The sequence below is a fragment of the Micromys minutus genome (assembly GCF_963924665.1).
Source record: "Micromys minutus genome assembly, chromosome: 12".
NCBI classification, from domain to species: Eukaryota; Metazoa; Chordata; class Mammalia; order Rodentia; family Muridae; genus Micromys; species Micromys minutus.
In genome coordinates, this window is record NC_137981.1 from 31,653,031 (window position 1) to 31,677,071 (window position 24,041).

At 45.9% G+C, this 24,041-nt stretch overlaps 1 protein-coding gene across 2 annotated transcripts in view; it reads right to left on the minus strand.

The window, feature by feature from the left end:
• The window catches only part of ARHGEF3 (Rho guanine nucleotide exchange factor 3), a 268,428-nt gene that overhangs the window by 128,370 nt on the left and 116,017 nt on the right, over window positions 1–24,041 (minus strand). For both annotated transcript variants that reach the window (XM_080926025.1, XM_080926026.1), the window contains one exon: window positions 7,556–7,612. In XM_080926025.1, the coding sequence (XP_080782151.1) occupies window positions 7,556–7,612 (57 nt within the window). The remainder of the gene's footprint in view (window positions 1–7,555; window positions 7,613–24,041) is intronic.

Sequence of the window (24,041 nt, forward strand, 5' to 3'; positions counted from 1 at the left end):
GGGGCTAAATTCTTCAGTAAAAACTCATTTCCACCCTCAAAGCTTTAAGGGAGGATGCTGTTCTGATCTCGGTTTTACAGATGAGGAAACTGAGGCACAGAGTCAAATTCTGCACCCAAGCTTTTACAGTTTGTAATTCTGATCATAAATCTAATCAGACGTTACAGAACTCTCGTTTAACTTGAGCCTCACTGATACCACCTCACAGGGAGCCCAAGAAAACAGCCATGCAAGCCTGAGCATACTGAAGCCACAAGCATCTGAGAAGGGCCTGAAAGTCCTGGGGTTTCTTTGTCATTGAAAAGCTCTGTGCAGTTCTTTGGCCTAATAATCATAATTGACTAGGCCAAAAGAAAAGATGCACCGTGCTTATGTTAACACTGGTCAAACTTGAGAGCAGACAGGGCAGACTCAGAACAACCTTCTGGAAGTTGGGTTCCTGCAACCTAATGCCCAACGAATTCCACAGGCAGCATAAACAACAGTGCATCCCAAATGAGAATGTCCACAGATTACAGATGAGCATGTGCTAATGAAGGCACAGCATGCCTGGTCTCCAGGGCGATAAGAGCATTATTAAAGCCCGCCACATAATTCATCAAGGCCTCCTGCTGACTGGGGAAAGGCTAATCTCCCTAGGTAGCAAGCAAGTCCCAGAATAGCCAACAAGAAACAAACCGGCAGAAATGCTATCTTGTTTAATTATCTGGACTCTGAGAAGAGATAAAATAATCTTTCTGTTGCTCTGTGTCTGGTTGGTTTGTATTCTAACAGTGAAGGAGGCTTTGTTCCACAGAGACATTCCTCTCCTGTCTATAGCAGCGCACACACCGAGTGCCCATGCAATACCACAAGTAACTGGAAGGCTCAGGTAATGAAAATATGGGTGTGCCTGCCACATGCTTCACAGGATGCAAACGTAACTGGCTAAATGATCCGTCAATCATCCTGTAGAGCCAAAGGCTTTTCTCTCAATTTTCTTCCTTAAGCTGAGGCAGCGTGGGGAAACTCTGCCATGCAGTCGCCTGGGTTTGAACCTACAGGCTTTGACAATGAGGCCCGGGTATCTGATCCTCCATGTTTTTATTTTCAGAGAGGGTCAGGATTGCTGCGAACATTAAGTGAGGGATCTGGAAAGCACAGAACATATGAACACTTAAAACCTCTCCAGTAAACAAGCACCAGGAGACTGAGGGCAGACCTGGCTGCTATGCCGTGGGCCTTTAAGACTCAGGCAAGCTGTGACTTCCACTTGCCCATTTGCACAGATAAAGAAGTGAAATGTGGGCAGCCTCAGGGCCACTATGCAGCCAGCACCCACTTAGTAGTGGTGACTACTGTCATGTGTGTCTGATGGATCTGGGATTGCCACAGTCTACTGTGAAAGCCGTTGGGTCCTCACATCCCTGACATTCTGTTTTGTTCCTGCTAGAAAACACATGAATGTAAAACAGACCAAAGAGGCTCCAACACACCCTTCCAAGCAACCCGGCCCGAGACTCATTCACTCACTCACCCATTCATCCCAGACTTATTTATGGAGCACCTATGACAAATACTGTTTGTGTTAGCAACCAGGCATCTCCACCATCTGCCCCCAGGGACCCAGTGACAGCAGACGTCATCACTAGCTGCCAAGATGTGACACATTCCCACTGTCACCATGAGAGGCACATCTCCCTGTGCTTGTGCTACATCCCCTTATAAAAGGCCAGCCCCTCCCCCTCCTCTCCTTCTCCCCCCCCTTGCCCAGAGGCAGCCTCTGTATACTCCCCTCCCCAGTAAACCTCTCAGTGAGCTCTGTCCCAAGATGTGACTTTAACTGTCTGCCTTTCAGAGTTTATAGGTTTTCCAGTAAACTCGTAAGCAGAGCATGACTGTACTATATTCTGTAATAAATTCAAGACAGCCTACTGAATGATCAGAGTCCAAAACATCTCCTAGCATTAGAGAGCTGGATAAAAACCTTCATCTCAGCTTCTGTCTAAGAACTTTTAAATCCCACCTCCCTTTCCTTTCATAATGGTTCTCACCCTCCCTTTCAGTCATCCACGCACACAATAGAAGAGGCACGCAGCCCATCTTTATCCAGTGTTTCTTGAGTGTCTACTCTGGGGTAAGGCCTGTACAGGTTGCTGAGTACACAAAACCCAGGGGGCACACAGGCGTCCCTGTAAAGGGCTCTGAGACGGCCAGGGAAGGGTAAGAACCAAGCAGGTATCACAGAGCGGGGCAGTGACTGCTATGTCAGGGACAGTGATGTTGGGAGGATGGAGACATGGGATTGGGAGTGGCTAGAGGGAAGAAGGCAAGAAAGCCTGGGAAGTCTTAGTTGGCAGCTGGATATGAAGCACAAGTGGGTGGAGTCAGGAGAGGAGAATAGCGTACTCCAGACACAGTGGGTAACTCGAGCAAAGGCCTGTGGACACACAGAGCCTGACAGTTTTGAGAAACTGAAAGAAAATCAGACTGGCTAGCCTGTGTATGAAAGAGGTGAAAGGCAGTGTTAAACCAGACCAGTTCAGGTTAAATCAGGCCAGTTCAGCTTAAACCAGGCCAGGGGGGCAGGGCTCAGATAGTACCTGCTTTGAGAGTACTTCCAGATCCTGGGAGGGAAGGATTATACACCAGGAGAACCTGGTGGCATATGGAAGCAGGAAGTCCCATGACAAGGCCCCAGGCATACACAGAGAGGGGCTACGTAAATGGGGGAGCCCTGACATTACTCTCCCGAACAAAGGCTATACCTGAGCTGTTTCTCAACTCTGGTCAGGATAGGGAAAGAACCAGATCTGAGTATGTCTAGGTGCCTCACAGGGGACCACAGAAGACGTATTGTCACAACCGCAGGGACTCTAAAGTATGAGGCAGGATACAGATTCCTCAAGTATTCTCTGCAGAAGCTTCAGTAGGGTTTATCTCAGTCCCTACAAACTGGCAAGGAAAACAGAAGGAGGCTGTGAGCTCAAACTTGCTCCTCTCCCAATCTTGGGTCCAGACACTGCTTTCCACAGAGGAGGCCTATGAGCATCAGAAGGAAGTATCAGTAGCAGCTCACAGCCACCAGCCAAGAGGACCCTCTGAAGAGGAGGGACAAGGGTCACAGACTTGGCAAGGGAAAGGTGATGCTTGAGAAGAGGGATAGGCCAGGCAGCAGAGTCCCTCCCACCAGGTTCTATAGAAGGCGCTCAGCATCTTTAGCATGGCTTCCACCTCCCACTGACAGGAGGAACATATGGCTGCTCAGGGGATACAACCAGTGAGCCAGGAATTTCACATCTTGGACTTGATCCTGTTGAGTAAAGGGATTACACAGGCATATTCTCGAACGCCCATCAGTATTATTTATAACAGAGGAAGTCTCCGCTTACATAAATTCCTAAGAAAGGATGAGCTGAATGAATTTGGTACCTTCATTTGACGACGTAGTTATTTAAAAACCATGTTTTAAAAGAATGTTGTAAGATATAGCGATGTATTCTCAGAGAGTAAGTAAAAAGTCCCAAACTAAATTAATGTGTGCCATGATCCCAATCTTTAAAACTGGATGTGCTTATGGGGCCTGAGGCCCAGGGCTCAATCCCCAGGCCTCGCAGGGAACGCATGGGCATAGTAAGTTTGTGGGCGTAGAAGGCAGCAACGGATATCAAACCGTCAGGCTTACAAACGCTCTACTGTTCAAACAGTATTTCCTCAGTGGCTCTACTGCTATTCTGGGCTTCGCATTCTCGGTATTCTATTCTGTATGGCTGAAATGTTTTGCACTGCAAACATTGTATAGGACATGTATGATGACGGGAAGGTAACATGTAGGAACACAGCTGCTCCTTTGATGTAGGTCCTCCATGTGTTCTACTCTCTCTGCATCCCTCATTTTCTAATGTGGACATCGGTCCACCTTTCCCGGTGCATTATCACTGGGAGCTGCTTTTTATGTCCAGCCCAGGGATCTTTGTCTCATGTTGGTGGCACAGCTGGCTTTCCTGCCAAGCTCCGCATTCGGGTATCTCTCAGCCATCAGGATTTAAACCAGCAAATTGCAGAGGGAGAAACGATCTCCCCACCGGCAGCCCTCTCATATCCTCTGACGTGAGAGGAGGTTAGGAGGCGGCTGCCAGGAGCCTTCTCCACTCTGCAAACTGTTCTCAAAAATATACGCTGCCTTATTTTTCGTTTCTGAAATACTCTCTGTTCTATCCTCTCCGGAAGCTGGGGGCTCAGGTGATGGATCAGTTCAAGTGGGGAGGGAAAAATAGACCCCAATTATTTTGTTAACTCTGGAGACGTTCTAGTCCCAGTGAGATAACAATTCTTTGTAGGCAGGTCATCCTTCCCTGGGCTTCAAGACATTCTAATGTCCCCTGTAAAAGGAGTTCTCAAGGAAGGGGCTAGGCTGGGATCTACGAATGCCCAGGAATCACACGTGATTTAAGATCTTGAGTGATTTATAGCTCAGGCTAGCTTCAAACTCAAAAATTCTCCTGCTCACCTTGCTTGACAGTTACTTAGTAATCGATGGGCTGGGCGAATTCACCGGCACAAACTACGCCTAGCTTTTTACATCACAATCGGTTCGTTAAAGGGGTTACTCCTTAGGGGAGGGGGTCCCTCTCTGTCCCTCTTCCTCTTTCCCTCCCCCTCCCCCACACCTCTCATTCTAAAGGACCAAAAGCAGGCTGTGCTGTCAGCATGATGAACCGGGAACCTGACTACTAACCCCAAAAGATGCCCATCTTATCTAGCAATTCCTTGTGCAAAGCACACATCCTGTGGCTGTCTCATCGCTTAGGAAGTGGAGTCACTTGACTCACTGCACCCTCACACCCGCCACCAGGAGCCACTAATCAACCCCCCCCCCCACACACACACACTATCCACAAAACAACTCTTTAGCCAGTTCTTACAGCTGCCTCAGTCCCTGCTACAGAAGCAAGGGGGATCGCTTGAGTCTTCAGGTAAAATTATGAAATAGCAACAACAGAAACACCACCTCCTCAGGACTGTTGCTGTAAGGCTTCTCCTGGACATGGCCACTTAAAAGCACAAAGACGTAGTCCCTTTAAGCCTAAACTGACCAACCGATTAAAAACTACTTCCTTATCAGAATAACTAATTCACTGGGCTCAGATCTTTAGATATGGTTGCATTTACGGTGAAACGTCTTCTCAGGGGCGACTCCACCCACTACTTCATTTAGTTTAGTTCATCTCTTCTGAGTGCACCAGGGGCATCAGGTTTGAAGTGAGAAACTCATTCCTGGCCACACCTGGTTTTCCCACACTTCCTGTCAGTTCTCTGTGACTCTTTGGGTCAGTGGAACTTGCAACACAGCAATTTCATGGAAAGAGCAGTGCAGCCCCCACAACAGCTTCCAGTCTCTACCTTGTACAATTATAACACTCTGTGGTAACAAATGGAGGAAACCCAGCCTAGGTTCTGGAGACCTGCTTGCCAAGACTCAGATAAAAAGCCGAACAAATCAAAAATCAGCCCAACCATAGCTAAACCCCTAAGGTAGCCCTATTAGTGAACTGGGGGAGTTTATTTTTTTCCTATAAAAATCTCATTACTATGACAAAGAATGATACATGAGTTAGCAAGATAAGAGGAAACATCTGTAACTGCATAGGGAGAAAATCATTATCTCAAAATTATTCATTATCCGAGACCTAGGTGGCCTGGATAAGGAGACAAGGCCACTGGTGCCGATCAAGACAAAAACTAAATCATACTTAAAACTACCAATAATCCTTTCTGATCAGTCGTTCTCAAGTAAAAACAAAACAAACAAAACAACAGCAGCAACAACAAAACATTAAGAGACAGACATCTCTGAAGAACAAACACCAGCTTGCAGCTGAGGAAACTGTAGGCTGAGGCTGACTCTTAGAAATGCCTGGACAAGAGTCTTGCTCGGTCCCTCAGGTGGACAGTTCATCTGCATGATGGTTGAAGAATCTGTAGATTCAGCTGGAGAGATGACTCAGTGGTTAGGAGCACTGACTACTCTTCCAGAGGTCCTGAGTTCAATTCTCAGCACCCATGTGGTGACTAAAAAAACCTGTTATGGGATCTGATCCCCTCTCCTGGTGTGTGTAAAGACAGAACACTCATATAAAATAAATATTTTTTTAAAGTGAACTTTAAAACAAAAACAACTCTGTAGATCCTAAAAGTTGTAAAGGTCTAAAGTTCCACAAAATTAAAAGTACCCAAACACACAATAAATCTTACTGCTGATACGAGACGTTCCATAGCTTCCCGTCAAGAACACAATATCCAATGAATAAAGAGAACCCCAGAAGAACATCTTTCTATCTTGTTACCATGGCAACCTGGTAAATTGGCCCAACTCCATCAATCTGATGGTCTCAAAGACTAAGATAGATAAACACCATATGGTGAAATAAAGACACTCATGTACATGATTAGCAGCCAGCTCAGGATAACTCCACCAAGGCTATTACATCAGGAGATTTGACAGTTAAAAATAGCTAAAAGAGCATTGCTCATATTGGGCAAATAAGTGGCACTAAATGAGAACCTAGTAATTCATAGTCAAGGAGCTTCTGGTTTTCACAATGGCTTTAGAAGACCCATTGTCTAACCACATGAAGACGCTGAGCCTTCACACATCATAGAGTACTTTCGCAGTCTCTGTAGGAAACACCACAATGTTACAGGGATCCACACTGCATGAGTAGTAGATCCCAAATAGTCTCTCAGAAGAAGAGATAGGAGGACGGGAGGAACCTGAGACGCCCAGGGTCTCACTCTAGCCCTCACCCCAGGGTGGCTTCTCAATTGCTTCGGTCAGTGGTAGGACCAGAGCCCAGGCACAGGAAGTCAGCAAAATGAAACATCTCAGAAATCCAAGGGAGCTCTCAGCCCAAATCACTGAGCCTCTTCTGCAAGCTGCTCTTTTGCAGACAGACACAATGTAGCTAAGGTTTTCTGCTTTTCAAACATCAGGTGTCATGTTTGGTATTCTCATTTTCCTTGTTACATTTCACTCACTGAGTCAGGTGGATCTTTTCAGCCTGATGTTCCAGATGCGGAATCACTCCTCATGAATGCTTAGCACAGGATCTTAACTAAGATCTGTTGAACCCAGACCCACTCACCTACTACAAGAATCTTCTTCCAGCCTTTGGGCCATCCAGCTGCTGGAATCAGGCCAGGCTACTGACTCCACCCACCTCCCAAAGGAAAAACACCCGATCTATCTTCTTGAACCAGTGTCTCGAAATGCATAGTGGGATTAGCCTAGATGCTACCCAGATGCCTAAGTTTATAATTCATTTTGAGAGAAAACACATAGGCAATAAATTCGCTGGATTTAAGTTCAAGTTGGCTATACAACTTTCTCCTGTAAAATGAAAAAGAGATTAAAAACAAAAAAAAAAAAATCCTGTCAGTCACATCTCCACAGTTGGATGTCAGCACGCAGTGTGGTAACAGATGACTTTCATACTAAAAGCGGTGCTGTGGTGTGCCGGGGGCGGGGTGGGGGGGAGGTGGGGGAGGAGTGGGAAGTAGAAAGAACTGAACTTACACTTATGTCAAGACTGCACAGGCTGACAGCATCCTGGGCACTCTGCTTCCGTTTCCGCTGCAAGACAAATGAAAAGACAAAATTCAAATGTAAACAGGATTGCAGCTTTGATTAAGGAAGAAATCAAATCAAATAACTCATGGAGTTCTTATCACTTCTATGTGTCAACCAAAAGCTTCAGTCAACGATGCAAAGTCGTAGGTCTGAGAACCATGAGGAATTATTAAACTATGTGGTGAGGCGATTGGTTTGCACGCTTATTCTTAGTCATGCCATCACAATCAGTCAATCGATCGATCAATCAATCAATTAATCAATCAATCTGTGTGTGTGTGTGTGTTGCATTGTCTCCCTCCCACCCTCACTCCATTATTCTACCACAGATACTTCAAATGAATCCCTACAATTATGGCCACATCAGCTAACTAAGTTAGATGCTGAAATATATTTTCTCCTTTATAGAGCAGAAAAGATGTTTATAAGCTACAAGAAAGCACATCCAAGATGTGTTCAAGTATCTTCTGTATCCTCAAGTTCGCCTGAGGCAAGTGTTTCCTGGGTTCTCACATCTGTACAGATGCTGCCAGAAGACCAAAACTCCTGCAGTGAAGTTACAGGACTGTCTGGAGACATTTGGAGTCTGTAACCTGCAGAGAAGACCACCTCCTCTTCTCCTTCAGAACTCTGATCTGAACAAAGGCAGGGATTGGACAGAGATCAAAACCGCCCATGATCACTGGAATGAACGCTTGCAGACCGGGTATCTGGTATATGCCAAGCTCTGTGTCTGCTTCCAGGAAGGTACAGGTTGGCAACTCCCACGGTTCAAGAGTGTCCTTGCAAGAGAGAGACAGCAGATGTGATTGCACACCTCGATCCCCGGATTAGAAAGTCACTTCTCTGAATGACTCTTAACTCCAAGGTTGGGGTGGCAGGGCAGTGGTGACATCAGCCCGAAAGAGAGGAATGTAAATACATCTTTGGTTTTCCTGGCACCGGGTGTCAAACCTGGGCCTTCCGCATGTTAAGTGAGTGTGTTACGCCTGTGCTACATTCAAAGTCTCTACAACAATACAAAGTGGGGTCCTAGCACCCATCTGGTGCTCTAAAAGTAGGTTTAAAGATTTGGGAAGTACAGTAATAAAGGTCTTCTCTAATCTGATGAAGATGAAGATGGGGAGTAGACTGGAGTTTCTTCTTATAAAGCCAGCTACCTACTTAAAACCCTGAGAATGAACCTGGTCCTCCTGACCGGCGCAGTTATGGGGTCTCTAAGCTTTCCCACTGAAGTGATACCAACTGCCGCAGAATCAAGGTTCAGAGATAATGTTGAAAGTTCTTCACTGGGATGCAAACTCAGCCATTCTGGGATGATGCGCATATTCAAAAGGCAAATAGTCCGGACACTCAGGGTCCCTGGTGGGAACCCTCAAGAAGATGTTGACAGACACTTCATGCACACTTGTATCTGAGGATGCTTTATGCTCATAAGGGAACTAATCCTTATTAATTCATCATTCAGTTACAATAAAAACCAACAGCACTAGGATGTCAGAGAAACTAATTCATTGGTTTATATGGTGATCCCGTGTGTGTGTGTGTGTGTGTGTGTGTGTGTGTATGTGTGTGTGTGTGTTCGCGTGCGCGCACACATATTTGTGCTCATCTTTTTTGACATAGTCTATGTTTTTCATGCCGGCCTGGAATTCCTGGCCTCAAACAATCCTTCCACTTCAGCCTCCCAATCACCTACAGTCATGTACCACTCCATCCAGCCAATGGGATAACTTCTTGAGTTGGGTATGGCAAGAAATTGTTCCCAGGTAAAGAAACTGAGGTCAGCAGAGATCAGCAATGTGCTGGAAGTTACAAGCTATGGTATGATCCTCAAAATCCAGGATTCTATTCCCAAAGGCAGTTTATAGTGTGCATGGCAAGAGTTCACATCTTATACACCACTGGAAACGCTCAGTGGAGTCTTCTGCCTGGAGTACTGTCCTGAAGACGGCACCGTGGGGAGAGCAGGCAGATGTGTATCAACAGCAAGGTGTGCTAAGTGACGATACAGACAACAGCGGCAAGGAGGTCCTGCTGCTCAGAGGGATCCAGGACCTCCCTGTCTTTAGCTTGTCCTGCCTTGAGATGTTGTAGTACCACAGCTGGGACCTTGATGGGGTAGGAATGGGGTAATCTATAAACCCAAAACAGCACTCACCAGGCCCAACCACTGTGGGCGCTACAGATGAGGTGGGTGGCATTTAGAATAAGTGGCAGGCCCTGTGCAAACCCACATGTAAGGCAAACCATGGTAGGGCATTGCCTGGTGTTGGCAGGTTATATATATTTTGTGACGTTACAAACTGTATTCCTAGGGCTCAAGTAGCATGTGAAGCAGACGAGCACACAGTTCTCTCTAGAGGCCAGCTGATGAGGAAGAAGGCAGATGAGCTCTCATCTTTGCAGCCCCAGCGTCCTCTAGAACAGTCCCACTGATTACCCAGTGCTGGATGTGGAGCCTAGAACCTCTCTTCTAACCCTCAGCCACCAGTCCGTGACAGCCACTCTGTTAGACATTTTCCCGGGCTCTAAGAGTCAAGCATGATGATTAGATGACCTTTAACGGCCTTTTCAATGATGCTGGAGCCATCTAAGAATGATCTTAAAAAACCCACATGGCAGCTAAGCATGGTTGCACACACTTTTAATCCCAGCACTTGGAAGGCAGAGACAGGCAGATCTCTATGAGTTCGAGGCCAGCTTTACCTACATAATGGGTTCTAAGACAGCCAGGGCTACACAGTGAGATCATGTCTCAAAACAAACAGAAAAACAGAAGACAGCCACATCATACACGGGGGCCAGGAGAGACAGCTCAGCATCTAAGAGCACTGGCTGGTTCACTAGCACCCATGTGGCTTATAACAGTCTATAACTTTAGTCCCAGGGGATCTAACACCTCTGGCCTTGGCATGTATCAGGCACATATATGCCATTCAGACATATATGAAAGCAAAACATCCACACACATAAAATAACTTTTAGTTAAGGAAGGAAGGAAGGAAGGAAGGGAGGGAGGGAGGGAGGGAGGAAGGAAGGAAGAAAGGAAGGAAAGAAGGAAGGAAGAACCCATACAAGTTACAAGAGAAAAGCCACATGGATTATGAGAAACGAGTTTCTTGTTGATTCTCATTGCAACAAACAAGTCAGAAGGGCTTTTTGGTTTTGTATATTTTTAAAAAGAGTCTCACCTGGAATTTGGCATGTAGACTAGGCTATCTATGGCTCCTAAGTGTTGGGATTGCAAGCAAAAACTAAGAAGTCTGCAGCTAGAACTCAAAGCATCATTAAGTCATCACTCAGCCCCTTTACGTTCACCAACTACTTCTGTACCAACCGCTGCTCTGGGTCCTGGAAACCAGCACAGGCATGGCATACTTCCTGACTACTGATGGGGAATAAAAAGGAAGAGAAATTTCACATTGTGATTTCTACTGTGAAAGAGTCAGGCAAGGCAGAGATCAGATACCAGATAACTTTTCTCTCTAGTGTTTGACCTTTTGTGAGCACACACATGTGTGCATGTGTGTGTGGCGGTCAGAGGTCAATCTCATGCATCTTCTTCAATCACATTCAACCTTAAAATGTTAATGTTTTTAATTATGTAGAGTGGGGGATTATATGGGTGTGAGTACAAGTTCCACAGAAACCAGACACTTTGGACCTCTCAAGCTAAAGTTATAGGAGGTTGTGAGGCATCCAACATGAGCTCTAGGACCTGAACTGATTGGCAAGTCAGCAAACCCTAGGAATCCTTCTGTCTCTACAACCCAGAGCTGGGATTCTAGGTGCATGCTGCCACACCTAGCTTTGTATGTGGGTGCTGAGGATGAGATGTAGGTCCCAATGCTTGCACAAAACCTGGTAAGGTACTAGCTGATCTCTGCTGCCTTGCACCCTTTTCAGAGCCTTGCTCCCATCAAGAGCCTCAAACTCCAAGTGGACAATGGAAAGGACCAAATGGCAGCCATTCCAGCTCAGCAGACCCTAGTGATGAAGGTGTGCAGTGGAGGAGCCACAGGAACACACGGCACATCCAACCAGGACCCGGAATTTCTCAAGTACTGGGAATCTGGGCTCACGCTGATGATCTATAGAGCAATTCATGGAAGCCGTCAACCAGCCAGAACCAAGCCCCAGAGATACTGACAAAGACACAGAGAGACCGTGTTCGTGTATGGTCTAATCAGACCTATAATGAAAGTGACATTTCAGTCTAATAGACATTACAGCATGCCTCTGACAGACAGATTTATCTGTAGGCTCTCCTTTGAGCCCGACAACCCCACTGTGAGGCAGGTGAGAGCTAGAAAGTTCTCTATCCTGAGAAACTAGGACAGAAGCTCTGAGAGGCCACTGATTTTATAATAAGCAAGTGGCAGAGCCTGGATCCAACCCAGGCCCACCTGACTCTATGCTAAGCAGACCCCATCTTTCAGGCCAGCCTGCACCCAGGCCTGGGGTCACACGTGTGACCTGAGAGGAAGCTGAAGGCTGAGGAGACACCTTGCTGACGATGTTCTTCCTCTGTGACTATTTGGAAGCACTGTGTACACTAAGCTCTTTTCTGTCACTTAAGCGTTGCCACTGTTGCTTTGGGGGCAACAGCCATTTTACTTCTATGAATCACAAGCCACAGACAGGTTAGTCCGAGAGTGTTTGGGGAGGATGCTGGTTGTTGTGTGTGCTGTATAATTACATGTTTGCTCTGATGTATTCCTAGCCAATCTGAGGAGCCAAGTTCCGCTCTGTTCTATCTGTCAAGTTTACTGGTGGGAAATCGCCATCCACTTTCTTCGCAGCTATGAGAAAGCCTCTGTGTAGGTCCAGTGACTGGGCTCCTCTGTCTCCAAATTCTGCACACGAGTTTCTAGGCTCCTCCACAGCACCCTGTGCTGAGAGACTGGTGAATAATTCCTGTGTGGTGACTCAATGGACAAAGCAAAACAGATGGATAAAGGAGGCCTGCGTTCTTGACGTGATGCTCCTTGCCTTCTGCCAACCACCTGGCCCAAACCAATCCAAGCCTCCAAGCCAAGGAGGTGTGTGTTATTGAATGTTGAATTCTTCAACCTCAAATTTCTTACTGTCCAGATAAAAGAGAACATTTTCCTTACCAGTGGGAGTACTTATTTTCCTCAAAATATACAGATGTGTAAAGGAAATCATAGTAGGGCAGACACTGGCTCAGGGAGCAGTGGGGGGGGGGCATTAATGAGATGCATGCCTCCTGCAAGAAAGAGGTTCTAATGTGCTCAAGAAAAGTCACCTCTGAGTCAAAATGCTTGTCCATGCCTGGACCCTGCGCAAAGGGAAGATGTGATCTCTGCTCATCCAAGTCTTGCCGGTGGCTGAGAGGAGAGCAGCTGACTGTAACCTGAAGTGACTACAAAGGGCAAACCAACGTTCCCAACTCAGGGGCAGGGGAAGTAAAAGCAGTGACCCAGGAGACAGTAGGGACAATGGGCGCCGGGGGAAGCATCTGGCTTCTTACTGCCATGGTCCACAGACTACAGATACTTTCTAGAAGCCTTTGGGTGCTGCAAAACCCTCTTCTTCAACCAACGAAACACCAGGAGCCTCCTTTGTGACCACATCATGAAGCAGCACCTTTTGCATGTTTGGCTGCAAAGCGTCATGGCAACTCGAGGAAGCCAGGATGGATTTGGTGACCTACGCTGGAAACTCGTGACTTTCACGTCATCTCTGTCTCTACCAGCATCACCTTTGCCCTTCATCTCCTGGACCTGTTTCTATAATTACTGTCCCTTAGGCTGCTACAGGGCTATCTCCTTTCAGGCTTGGCCACCTTTAGACAACCCAAGGCATACATCTGAATTCCTTTGGTAAATGGTCCATGAACAAACTGCTTTTCAGTTGTTTGGGGAAGCTGTTTATGAAGAGCACTGGTCCAGTTGTCCACTGGTAGATTTTTCAGAAGACTCCGTACTGGGCTGAACCTGACGACATGAATCTCACCTGCCCTGGTTTTTCTTCTCTCATGACTAAATCTTGAAATGCTGTGAGGGTGTTAGCCTTAGCTGCAAAGGAAAATCACTAGGTGTCTCCTACATGCACGGAACAGAAACGCAGTAGAACCAGGCACCTACTAGGATCCAATGATTGTTCACTAGCTGTCACTTCCCCTGACTTTAGGTAAACACTGTGGGATTAGTTCCAAGAGCAAAGGACTTGAGCGAGAGCAGAGCAGGATTTGTTTTGTTTTGGTCTTTTTTTTTTTTTTTTTTTTTTAAGGTCCAACCACTTTCTGTCACATAGCTGATTTCTTCTCTACGTCCTATCTGCTAAGATGTGTTTTCTTCAGGTTAATATCTGAAAAATGGCCTAAAAATGCATTTACGTACTTACTTAAAACAAGACAGGCAAGAGTATTCATGTCTATAACCTCAGAGGTAGAGGCAGGAGGATAAGCAATTACAAGTCCAGTTTGATCTACATAGCACATAGCAAGTTCAAGACTAGCCTGGTCTACACAGCAGTTAAGAGTAGAAAGTCTCTATCTCGAATAAGTGTGTGTGTGTGTGTGTGTCTGTGTGTGTGTGTGTGTGTGTGTGTGTGTGTGTCTGTGTGTGTGTGTCTGTGTGTGTGTGTGTGTGTGTGTGTGTGTGTGTGTGTGTGTGTACCTGCCATTTGCTACTTGGTATGATTCCGAACAAGTTATTTTATTCCTTCATTTAAATGAATATTAATTGAGAATATACTACTTTGTCAGGGAGATCCTAGGTGTGAGAGATATATCAGTGTCTCTAAACTTTAGTTTTTCCACCCTAGGGATATTTTAAGAAAGGGTGTAAAATATTCAGAACATAGCTGGATGGTAGTGGTACACATCTTCAGTCCCACCACTCAGGAGACAGAGGCAGATGGATCTCTGAGGTCAGAGCCAGCCTGGTCTAAAAAGAAAGCTACAGGACAGCCAGGGCTGCACAGAGAAACCCTGTGTCAAAAAAAAAAAAAAAAAAAAAAAAAAAAAAAAAAGACCAAACAAACAAAACAGGTCCAGGTGTGCAGTGAGAGAGCTGGACAGTAGTCATGTGGTCATTATTGTGATCACTATTATTCCCATTACCATGGCAATCATTGCTTTGCAACCATCTGACTCTGAGAAGGTGGCGGGGTTGGCAAGAGGAGGGGAAGCCTGCAGCTTGGCAGATGCAGAGTTCTAGGCTGAAATATGACTCTCCTAACTGCCCAGACCCCATGAGGTGTCCGCAGAGCCCCTTGGATACCTTCAGTCGTGTGGGCACTGGGTTCTTCCAGCTCCTTTCTCAGGGATGAGGGCAAATGGTGAAGTCTGCCTTCACCTTAAATGGCTGAGATTAAATTGATTAGCGTCAGAACAGCCCCATTATTTAATCACAGACTTCTCTATTAAATAAGGAGCCAACCAGAACATCAAAAACCCACTGATAGAGAGGGTGCAGCCCCTGACTTGACAGCAAAGCTCTCTGATTAGTTGTTTATAATTACTCAATTTGAACCAGATCTCTCGAGCCTTTTGATTTATCTTCTCCCAGGCAAACAGCTGTGGTGGTTTCAAAGCTTTGATGCTGGCCCTTCCATCTGGGCCTTCTCCGCAGAGAGGTCAGCAGAAGGAGTCTGTGTTCTTATGTGTGCTTCTCAGCCGGGGCTTGACTTCATCAACTTGACTTTGACATAAAAACATCGCTCACTTTGTTTTGATCCACACATAAGAGGATGAGGGGAGACCCTCTTCCATTTAACACAGGGCTATTTCCTCCTCTCCAGTTTTAAGACACCCTCCCTTTTCTAGCATCTTCCAACCCAGATCATCCCCCTCCACCCCCCCCAAGCTTATATGATAGAGAACTTGGAACTCAAATCCCTCTGAGCTACAAGTCCATATATTCTAACCCTAACCTCACCATTCTATGCCTGTTCCTCATCTGTAACAGCAGTGAAAGTGTGCTAGATCACTGTGGGTCAAGGGCTCAGAACTGACCCAGATCATCTACTCTCAGGATTAAGACCGCTGGCAGGAGAGGCGCCAAGTGAAGGCATCAGACTAAATAAAATTCAAGGAAAACAAGTATCAAAAAGGTTGAAAACTCCAAAAACCACAGAAATCTCGTTCCACGTCTGACTCTGTCCAGGCATGGGTATAAGGTAGGAGGAAGGGTTTGTATCCACCAGGATTTTCAATGAGCTGTGACAAGACTCACAAAATTGAGTTAGCCAGGAGTTCTTCCCAGGCCTTCTAAATTATGGTGATTATTTTGTCTCTACTGGCTCTCAGGTGCTGGGGATTAGATTGATCATTAGATTCTGCACAACTCTGTTGCCGCTGGTTCTCTATTGGGCATTTGTTTATCTGCTTTTCCCCCTCAGCAATATTAACACTTGGAGCTATTGTGTGCCAGCAAGCACTCCATCCTACACTACCTCCCTTCACTTTTTAAAAAACATATTAAAAAAAAAGACTCCTTTAAAAATTATTCTCTAAAAGGCTGGAGAGATGGCTCAGAGGTTATAGTACTGGTTGCTCTTCCAGAGGTCCTGAGTTTAATTCCCAGCATCCACATAATGGCTCACAACCATCTGTAAGGAGGTCTGATGCCCTCTTCTGTCATGAAGGTGTATATGCAGACAGGACACTCACACACATAAAATAAAAAATATATTCTCTAAAAACCCAGTAAGATAGTTCACTTTTCATAAAGCCTAAAGACCAGAGCTCCACCCCAAGGACTGGCATGGTGAAGGCAGAGAACTGACTCTCACAAATTGTCCTCTGACCTCTGCACATGCTCCATGGTACACATGAGCACACACAATGAATGGTCAACAAGAACATAATTTCTCACTAATAGAATCATTTACAATTTTATTAATACTCATTAATTCAGACATAATTCAGATCCAAACGTGATTATCCACAGAAATATGGTGGACAATGAGAGTCTTGGATCTGTCCCTAACAGTTTAGAAAAACCAGAAAAACGCTGCTCCCTCCTAAGCTGGTGACACTTTGTCCACCATAGCGAGTTGCCAACAAGCAAGTCATTAGCCACAGGAACACAAGGCTTCCTTCCGCTGCTGGTGTCTGGAACCTGGTTCCTTGGGGCAATGGGCCCCATACAGTTAGAGGAAGGCAGGAGGAATGGGTAATGCTTTCTCAACTGCCTAGAAGATCAGGATAGAGATAAATAAAAAGATCAGTGCTGGGGTGTGACTCAGTGACAGAACACGCCTAAGGCCCCGGTTTGATTCCTAACACTAAAAAGCAAGCAAGCTCTCTTGCTGACACACTATGTGTTATTAACAACCACACTATAACTCCCAGTCTAAGTGGCTGGAAGTTGGTTTCTTTGCAGAATATTTGGCTATTTAAGCAGCTCCTTCCTTCCTTCCCCTCTGTTTTAGTTACTTTTCTTGCTGTTGTGACCAAACACGTGACAAAAGAAACTCACAGAAGAAAGGGTTTATTTGGGGGCAGTCTTTGGAGAAGATTTGGTCTATCATGGTGGAAAGGCACGGTAGGAGTATAAGGCAGAGGTTGGTCACACTGCAGCCATGGCCTGGAGCAGAGGTGAGTATTGACGCTCAGCATGCATCCCCTTTATTCAGCCTGGACCCCAGCCCAAGACATGATGCTGCCGCCCACATCTGTGGGTGAGTCTCCCATCCCAACTAAATCCCTCAGACAGGCCTACGGTGACTCTAAATCCTATCAAGTTGACCTTCCTCCTCCTTCCCTTTGCTGGGACAGGAAAGGGTCTACCAAGAAGCCAATAACAGAGTAAGGCATGGTGGTGCACACCTTTAGTCCCAGCACTTGGGAGGCAGAAGAAGGATCTAAGTTCAAAGCTAGCTTTGTCTACATAGAAAGCTTCAAACCTGCAAGGGGTAGAAATCCATAAAAGGAGGAGGGATGTAGTAGGTAGCAGTGCTTGCCCGGCAAAAAGAAGACCCAGGGTTCAAATTCTAGCACAGGTTCAGGTACATAGCAAATTTAAGGCGGTGAGCCACACAGGCTAAGTCAGCCCAGACGATACTGTTTCAAACAAATAGATTGCCCTGTATTCCGGATGCTGTCCATGAATTACAGATCAGGCTTAATGAGCTCAAATGACTCCAGCAGAGCGGCTCTGGAGATATTTGCACAAAGCAAGAATTTCAGACTAGCTTCAACACTCAAACAGCATAGGGTGCTTACTCACATCCACAGGCCAGAAACACTGAGAACTGCAGCCAGTTGACACAGCCTTTACCCTGTGATAGACCGGAGTTGACAGATAAAGGAGGGACAAGTCTGAGAAAGGGTCCCAGCCTGTGACGGGCCCTGGAACTATCTGGTTACACTTGACCACACTAACCAATGCTCAGCAAAGCCTTTGTCAAATGAATGAATTACACAATTGGTTTACGAGAGTCTCTTGTTTATCTTGAGTTCTTGTGTGAATGTGTTGACTTTATGTGCACACGTGCTGACATCAGAAGACGGCGTTGGGAGCTGTCCTCAGCCTCTGACTGGGTTTGAAGCAGTGTTTCTATGTCTTCTCAGTATGCTGCACAGACCAGGCTAGCCCATAAGCTTCCAGTTGGTTTTTCTCTTTCTGCCTTATCACTTCCCGAAGAAGTGCTGGAAACACAGAGGTACACCACATCTGACTTTTTATGTGGGTTCCTAGGATCAAACCCAGGCTACTGAGCTTAGGTGGTAAGCTCTTTTAACCATGGAGCCATTTCTCTGGCCCCCTCATCTTGGGTTTCTATTATTAAAATTAGGGAATACTATGGGCTTTAAATGTTAAAGTAATACCTTGGCACCAGGATGTCTTGGCATTTAGCTTTTTAAAAGAGAAACCTGAAAGCATTGTATCTGTCATTTTGTGGGCATGCAAGTTCCCTTTCAGAGAAGTTTCACGCAAAAAGAAAAAAATCTCATCTTAGAAAAACATTAATTTCCTAGAGAATGGGTTAGATGCTGTGTGAGAAGGCACTGGTTTTGTGCACTCTAGGCCTTGGTTTCATTACTGAGGATGAAACAAACTAGGGAGGACTTTGGAGTAAAGGGAGCAACGGGCGATTCTGTTCACAGAAGCCACTGACCTCAGCCTTTGAGTTTTACAGGACCTTGAAAGGACATGGCAGGGCCCCTGAAGAAATGATGCCCTGAATGTTGACAGGCCTCTTGTGTTCAGAGGCTCCTTTCATCCTTCCTGTAGTTTGTAGGCACGACAGGCGAGCCCTTCCCCCACTTTCAGCCACAAGGGCAGACTGTGCCCTGCCTCACAGCTGACAGCCCTCCAGACACCGCATCAGAAGCGGTGACAGTCACATCTCTGGTCTCACAGCTTCTCTGCAGACTATTGGGCAACGTTCCCCAGTGAGGAGCCACCAAGCTCAAGACTGCTGCCTCCTTGGTGGAGTGGGCTCTGGCCAGGTTGGTACATGGGGGGCCCAGCATGGGGCCTTTGCCTCAGCACATCCGGCAGCAGCTCCTGAGACTCCTGCTGACTCCATGGATCTTGTTGGACAGTAAGCCTCTGCTTCCCTACCCCTCCACCCCATGCTCTGTACCCCCTGCTCACTTGGTATTTGTAGTCCAGACTGGGACAGAATTTAGGATTCTCCTGGCTTAACCCTTAAGTGCCAGGGCTACAAGGGGGCAGCATCATATCTGGCTGAACCCATTGTTCAGATGAGAAGGGTACTGATTACTATGGTAACTTTCCTTACAACTCTTCCATACTGACTGAGAAGAAGACCGTGAAGGGTAAACTGCCTTGGTTTCTGTTGTTTGTTTTGTTACTTAGGACGATACCTACTTTTGATCAAATAATACTTAACCTTCTTCTCAGGTGTAAGGAGCTGTGTTCCCACTAAGACTCAACTTTACACTGCAGAAGTATCAGGGATAACCCAGGTTTTAGAGGACCCTAAAGAAACTAGGGGCAGGAAGGATTTATTTAGCTTACACTTGCAGGTCATAGTCCATCATTGAGGAAACCTGGAATCAGAAGGAATGCTACTTGCTGGCTTCTCCACAGTTTTATGTTTAGCTGGCTTTCCTATAGAGCTCAAGACCACCTCACCTGCCTACGATGGTGCCAGGTTCTCCTACATTAATTAATAATCAAGACAATCTCCCAAAGGCATGCTCTCACTGAAACAGGGATTTTTTCTGTCTGATGACTCCAGGCTATGCCAAGCTAATGGTCAAAGCTAATTAGGGTGCCTGCTATTTTTAATTGGGGTTCCTATAAAGAAGATCCTAGGATAAAAATGGAGGATGAAGCTAGCTGCCCAGAGGGTTCCTTGGGAGAACTGTTAAGCGTAAGGAAGTGGGGTGGCAGAAAGGAGAAAAGGTGTGTGTAGCCAGTAGATTACAGCCATAGCCAATCAGAGTCCGACCCACTAGGGGACCCCTTGAGTCCATAAGTCTCTTAAAATTCAGTCTACAAGTCTCCATTAGGAGTGAGAAGGAAGGGTTGCCAAATATAATCCCTCCTTTCACTGACAAAAGGGAGTTCTTTGGGATGTCAGCTGCCTTAGATGGGAACTCTCTCAAGAAGACAGATACACGGTGACAACACCCACAGGAGACACTGAAAAAGAAGAAGATACCTGGTCAAAGTTAATTAGGATACCTGCATCACCCATGTAGATTTATGTTAAGGTGATACATGATTGGAGAGGTAGGTGGAGAAAAGGCTAGGAAACCAGAAAAGGAGGAGAAAAGGGGGTTCGGGAGATAAGTATGATGGAGCTGGAAAAGGAGGATCTAGATCCTGGTGGCCGTAATTGGCCATAGGTAGATATGAATATTTTTTAAGGGTTTCTGTGGGTCATTTTATCTCATAGAAGGACAGTTTGTATCTTTGTCCATTGGATGTAATCTTAAGCGTAGAGGGTTTGTGGGTTGAGAATTTAACATATAAACCTGCATAAAAGCTACCGAATTTTGGAGTCATGTGGAGGAAAGAAACACGCCAGGGCGGTTGTATCCACCTGGAACAGAAGCAACAGGGTGTGCAGAGTGAACCGCCTGGGAAGGGAACCATGCAGAGAATACGACTTGCCGACTATGTGACAAAGTCTGTGTGCTTGGCTCCACACTAGAGCGAGGTCCACAGAGTGAGACCTCGGAGGCCGACAAAGGGATAAGTCATCATATTTAATATTCACTGCAACACACCCATATGCCTCATGAGTGATGCCTTTGCAGATGAGTTTCATTCAGTGTAAGCTCAATGAGTTGGACCAGATTATCTCTGACACTTCCTATGTTACAATAATTCAGAACGACTACAATAGCCTTCACTCAGCATACAGTCATACAATATGTCTTCAAACCATTGCCATTCTGAATCCATCCAGGAGAAAGACTGAGGCTACACCTCGATAATGTTTACCATCCTTATCTCCCTCCTGGGCACAAAAAGACTCGGGCCACAGCATCTAGCTAAAGTTTAATAATACTGTTTGGGATGATTTATTTACCCTAATAGTTACATTCTATTTATGGCAAGAATACTGGATTTTTGTTTATCTTAGTAATATAAACTTTCAGCTAAAGACAAATAATCAGGGGAAGCTTTTGTTGTAGAAGATAATTTTGCTAGACTCAGAATTAAAGGCTGGAGTTAAGGTGACTCATTTGCAAGACACTATCAACATTTTGTAAGTCACCAAAGAAACTGGTAACTTCCCAAGCAGTTTGCCACCCATTACAAGCACAGATGAGCATCTCCCTCTGGCCTTCTCCCCTGGGATGGCTGAATGGGGCCTCCTCCTTTTCCTTGTCTGCCCAGTCATGGATTAAAAATGATATTCATATCGAATAGACCTAACTTTAGCCACAGGAAGTGGGAGTACTTGGGAGCATTAGCCCCAAGCATTAGCCAAGCTTTGTTCGAGGATGGACACTTTATCTGCCCTCACCCTTCTTCCTTCTGCCTTTGGGAGGAGGGAGTGACGCTCCTCCTAACGGGAGCCTGGCCTGCAGGCTCGGCTTCCTGACTCCTGAACAGGACACTCCCATCTTTTTGATGTTATCCTGGCTCACAATGTTTCTGTTACGGACTGGACTGTCAAGACCAAGCAATGGCCACCTTTGGATATATTCTAGCAGATGCTGTGATGATGAGAAACATCCACATGAGAAGTTCAAAGGCCGTCCGAGTTGTAATTATTCGCACATATGAAATACTTATCAAAAGGAGACAATTCACCTTCCATCCAGTTAGTTCTCCACCTTTATTGTAACCCAATTTTCTGAAGCTTGTGCTTCAGATGTTTTTATCAGACATTTATAAATCATAATGATGTTACCTTTTAAAAAGATTTGTTTGTTTTATATGTGAATGCACCATTGCTCTCTTCAGACACACCGGAAGAGAGCATCTGATCTCATTACAGATGGTTGTGAGCCACCATGTGCTCTTAACCACTGAGCCATCTCTCCAGCCCCAGATGCTCTCCTTTTCCTTCCTGATGTATAACTTGTAAAATAATCAGTGAGCAATTATCACCTGGGTTGTGATCTTTTTTCATCTTTTTTAAAGGCTGTCACCCTAGCCATGTAACCCTAGCCGGTTTGCTTTTGCTCGGGATCAATTTCTCCGTCTCTCAGTCCAGGGACTTGAGCCAGATGACCTCCAACATCTCCTTGTCATCTGAGAGCTCGTGACCAAGGACACTGCTGGCTGGGAGAGGGAAAGTGGCAAGGAGGGTGACAGAGGCTGGAAAGCTTCCATGAAAAGTCTCCACTTACCTCAAAGGTGTGAATAACATAACCCTTCTACCAGAGAGTTAGTTCACTGAACAAAGCACAAAACCGACATCTGTTTACAGTAGATCTGAGAGAGAGGCTTGGCAGCCACGCCCACAAGCTCTCCTGTGTTGGCTGGGAACTTCACAGCCCTGCCTGTGTAGCTGAAGAGATACAAGGGTGCTTCAAACAAGGTGGGCTCTAAACTTGCAGGAAGTCGAGCAAAGCGAGAGCACAGAGCCTTGTCCCCAGAGCGATGATGTTTCCAGAGGACTAGAGTAGGATCCAGTCAGGTTGGTGAAGAGGGCCCTGGCTTCAGGTTCACATTTCTCAATGCCTCAGACTGGGCCTTTCCCTCAGCTCGTGTCGGCAACAGACAAGGCATGATCTATTCTTCAGGAATAGCCCACAAGCATCTAAGGCCCCTCAGGGAGAAGTTTCTAACTAAAGAAATATAGTATCTCATTTTTTATATCCCTTCTTCATCCAGGGAACCAGAATAAAGAACCCATTGCCTGTTGTGTGAGCACCCCCCACACACACATGCACTCTAACACACACACATGCACGCACATATACACAGGCATGCACATACATATGCACACACACAGGTTTCCTTAAGACAAAGATTCTCCCCAAGTTACCCACAATTTAGAGTCTACATCTTATGTCCCAAGGTGGGAAGAGAGGTGAGGACTGGAGGGAAGGGGTTAAAACAGGATGCCACTCAAACCTGCAGATTGGCAAATCAGTCAGGCCATACAAAAGTGGAGAGGCGGGGTCTCTCACGTAAAACTGAAAGAAGACCAGAGATGCTGGGGGTGCTCTCAGCTTCCAGTTAAGCTGCAGATGTGTGGCCAGCAACCCAGCATCCCACCTTTAGAGACACACGCTACACTCAGAGACCAACTCTCCTTTCTGCTTGGCCTGTAAAAAGATGCTGGATTCACAGACATGCTCCTGGGTTCATCCACTGGAATGTTTAATTCTGGCTAACACAAAGGAAGAATGCCTGCTTTATAGTTAGCCCTGAGTTACTGTCTGCCCGGGGCAGGAGTTTTCAAGCTGTGGGTCAAGATCCCTTTGTGTGTGGGGGTGGGGTTTGAAGGACCCTGTCATGGGGTTACAGATCAGATATCCGACATATCAGATATGTACATTCTGATTCACAACAGTAGCAAGAACACAGTTATAAAGTAACAACAGAAGAATTTAATGTATTAAAGAGTCGCAGTGTAAGGAAGGTTAAGAACCACTGTTCTAGGGTTGGGCAGTCCCTAGGGGTCCTCGGAGCAGAGTCTCACTGTCTTGCAGGGCTGTCATTCTCACAAACATAAACACATTGCTTCCACTTCCCTCAAGCCATCAACGACTCAACAACATCACTCTGCCATCTGCCTGATCAGGCTTGTGTCTAAAATCTGTCACTAGGTGTCTACAGTGACACCTCTGACTTGTCATGGAGCCTACCACGCACCCACTCGTGCCCTGGCCCCAGCCTTCCTCCTGCTAGGCCTCTCGTGCATCTTTTATGACTCAGTCTGTGGGTTGTAGTTTAGAAACTCTCCCTGAGTCACTCAAAGTTTTCTCCCTTTATGTTTTTAGATACTTATTTTTTTTAAAAATAGGTAATACAAATGCATTGGGCTGTTGGGGCATTTTTTGTTAACC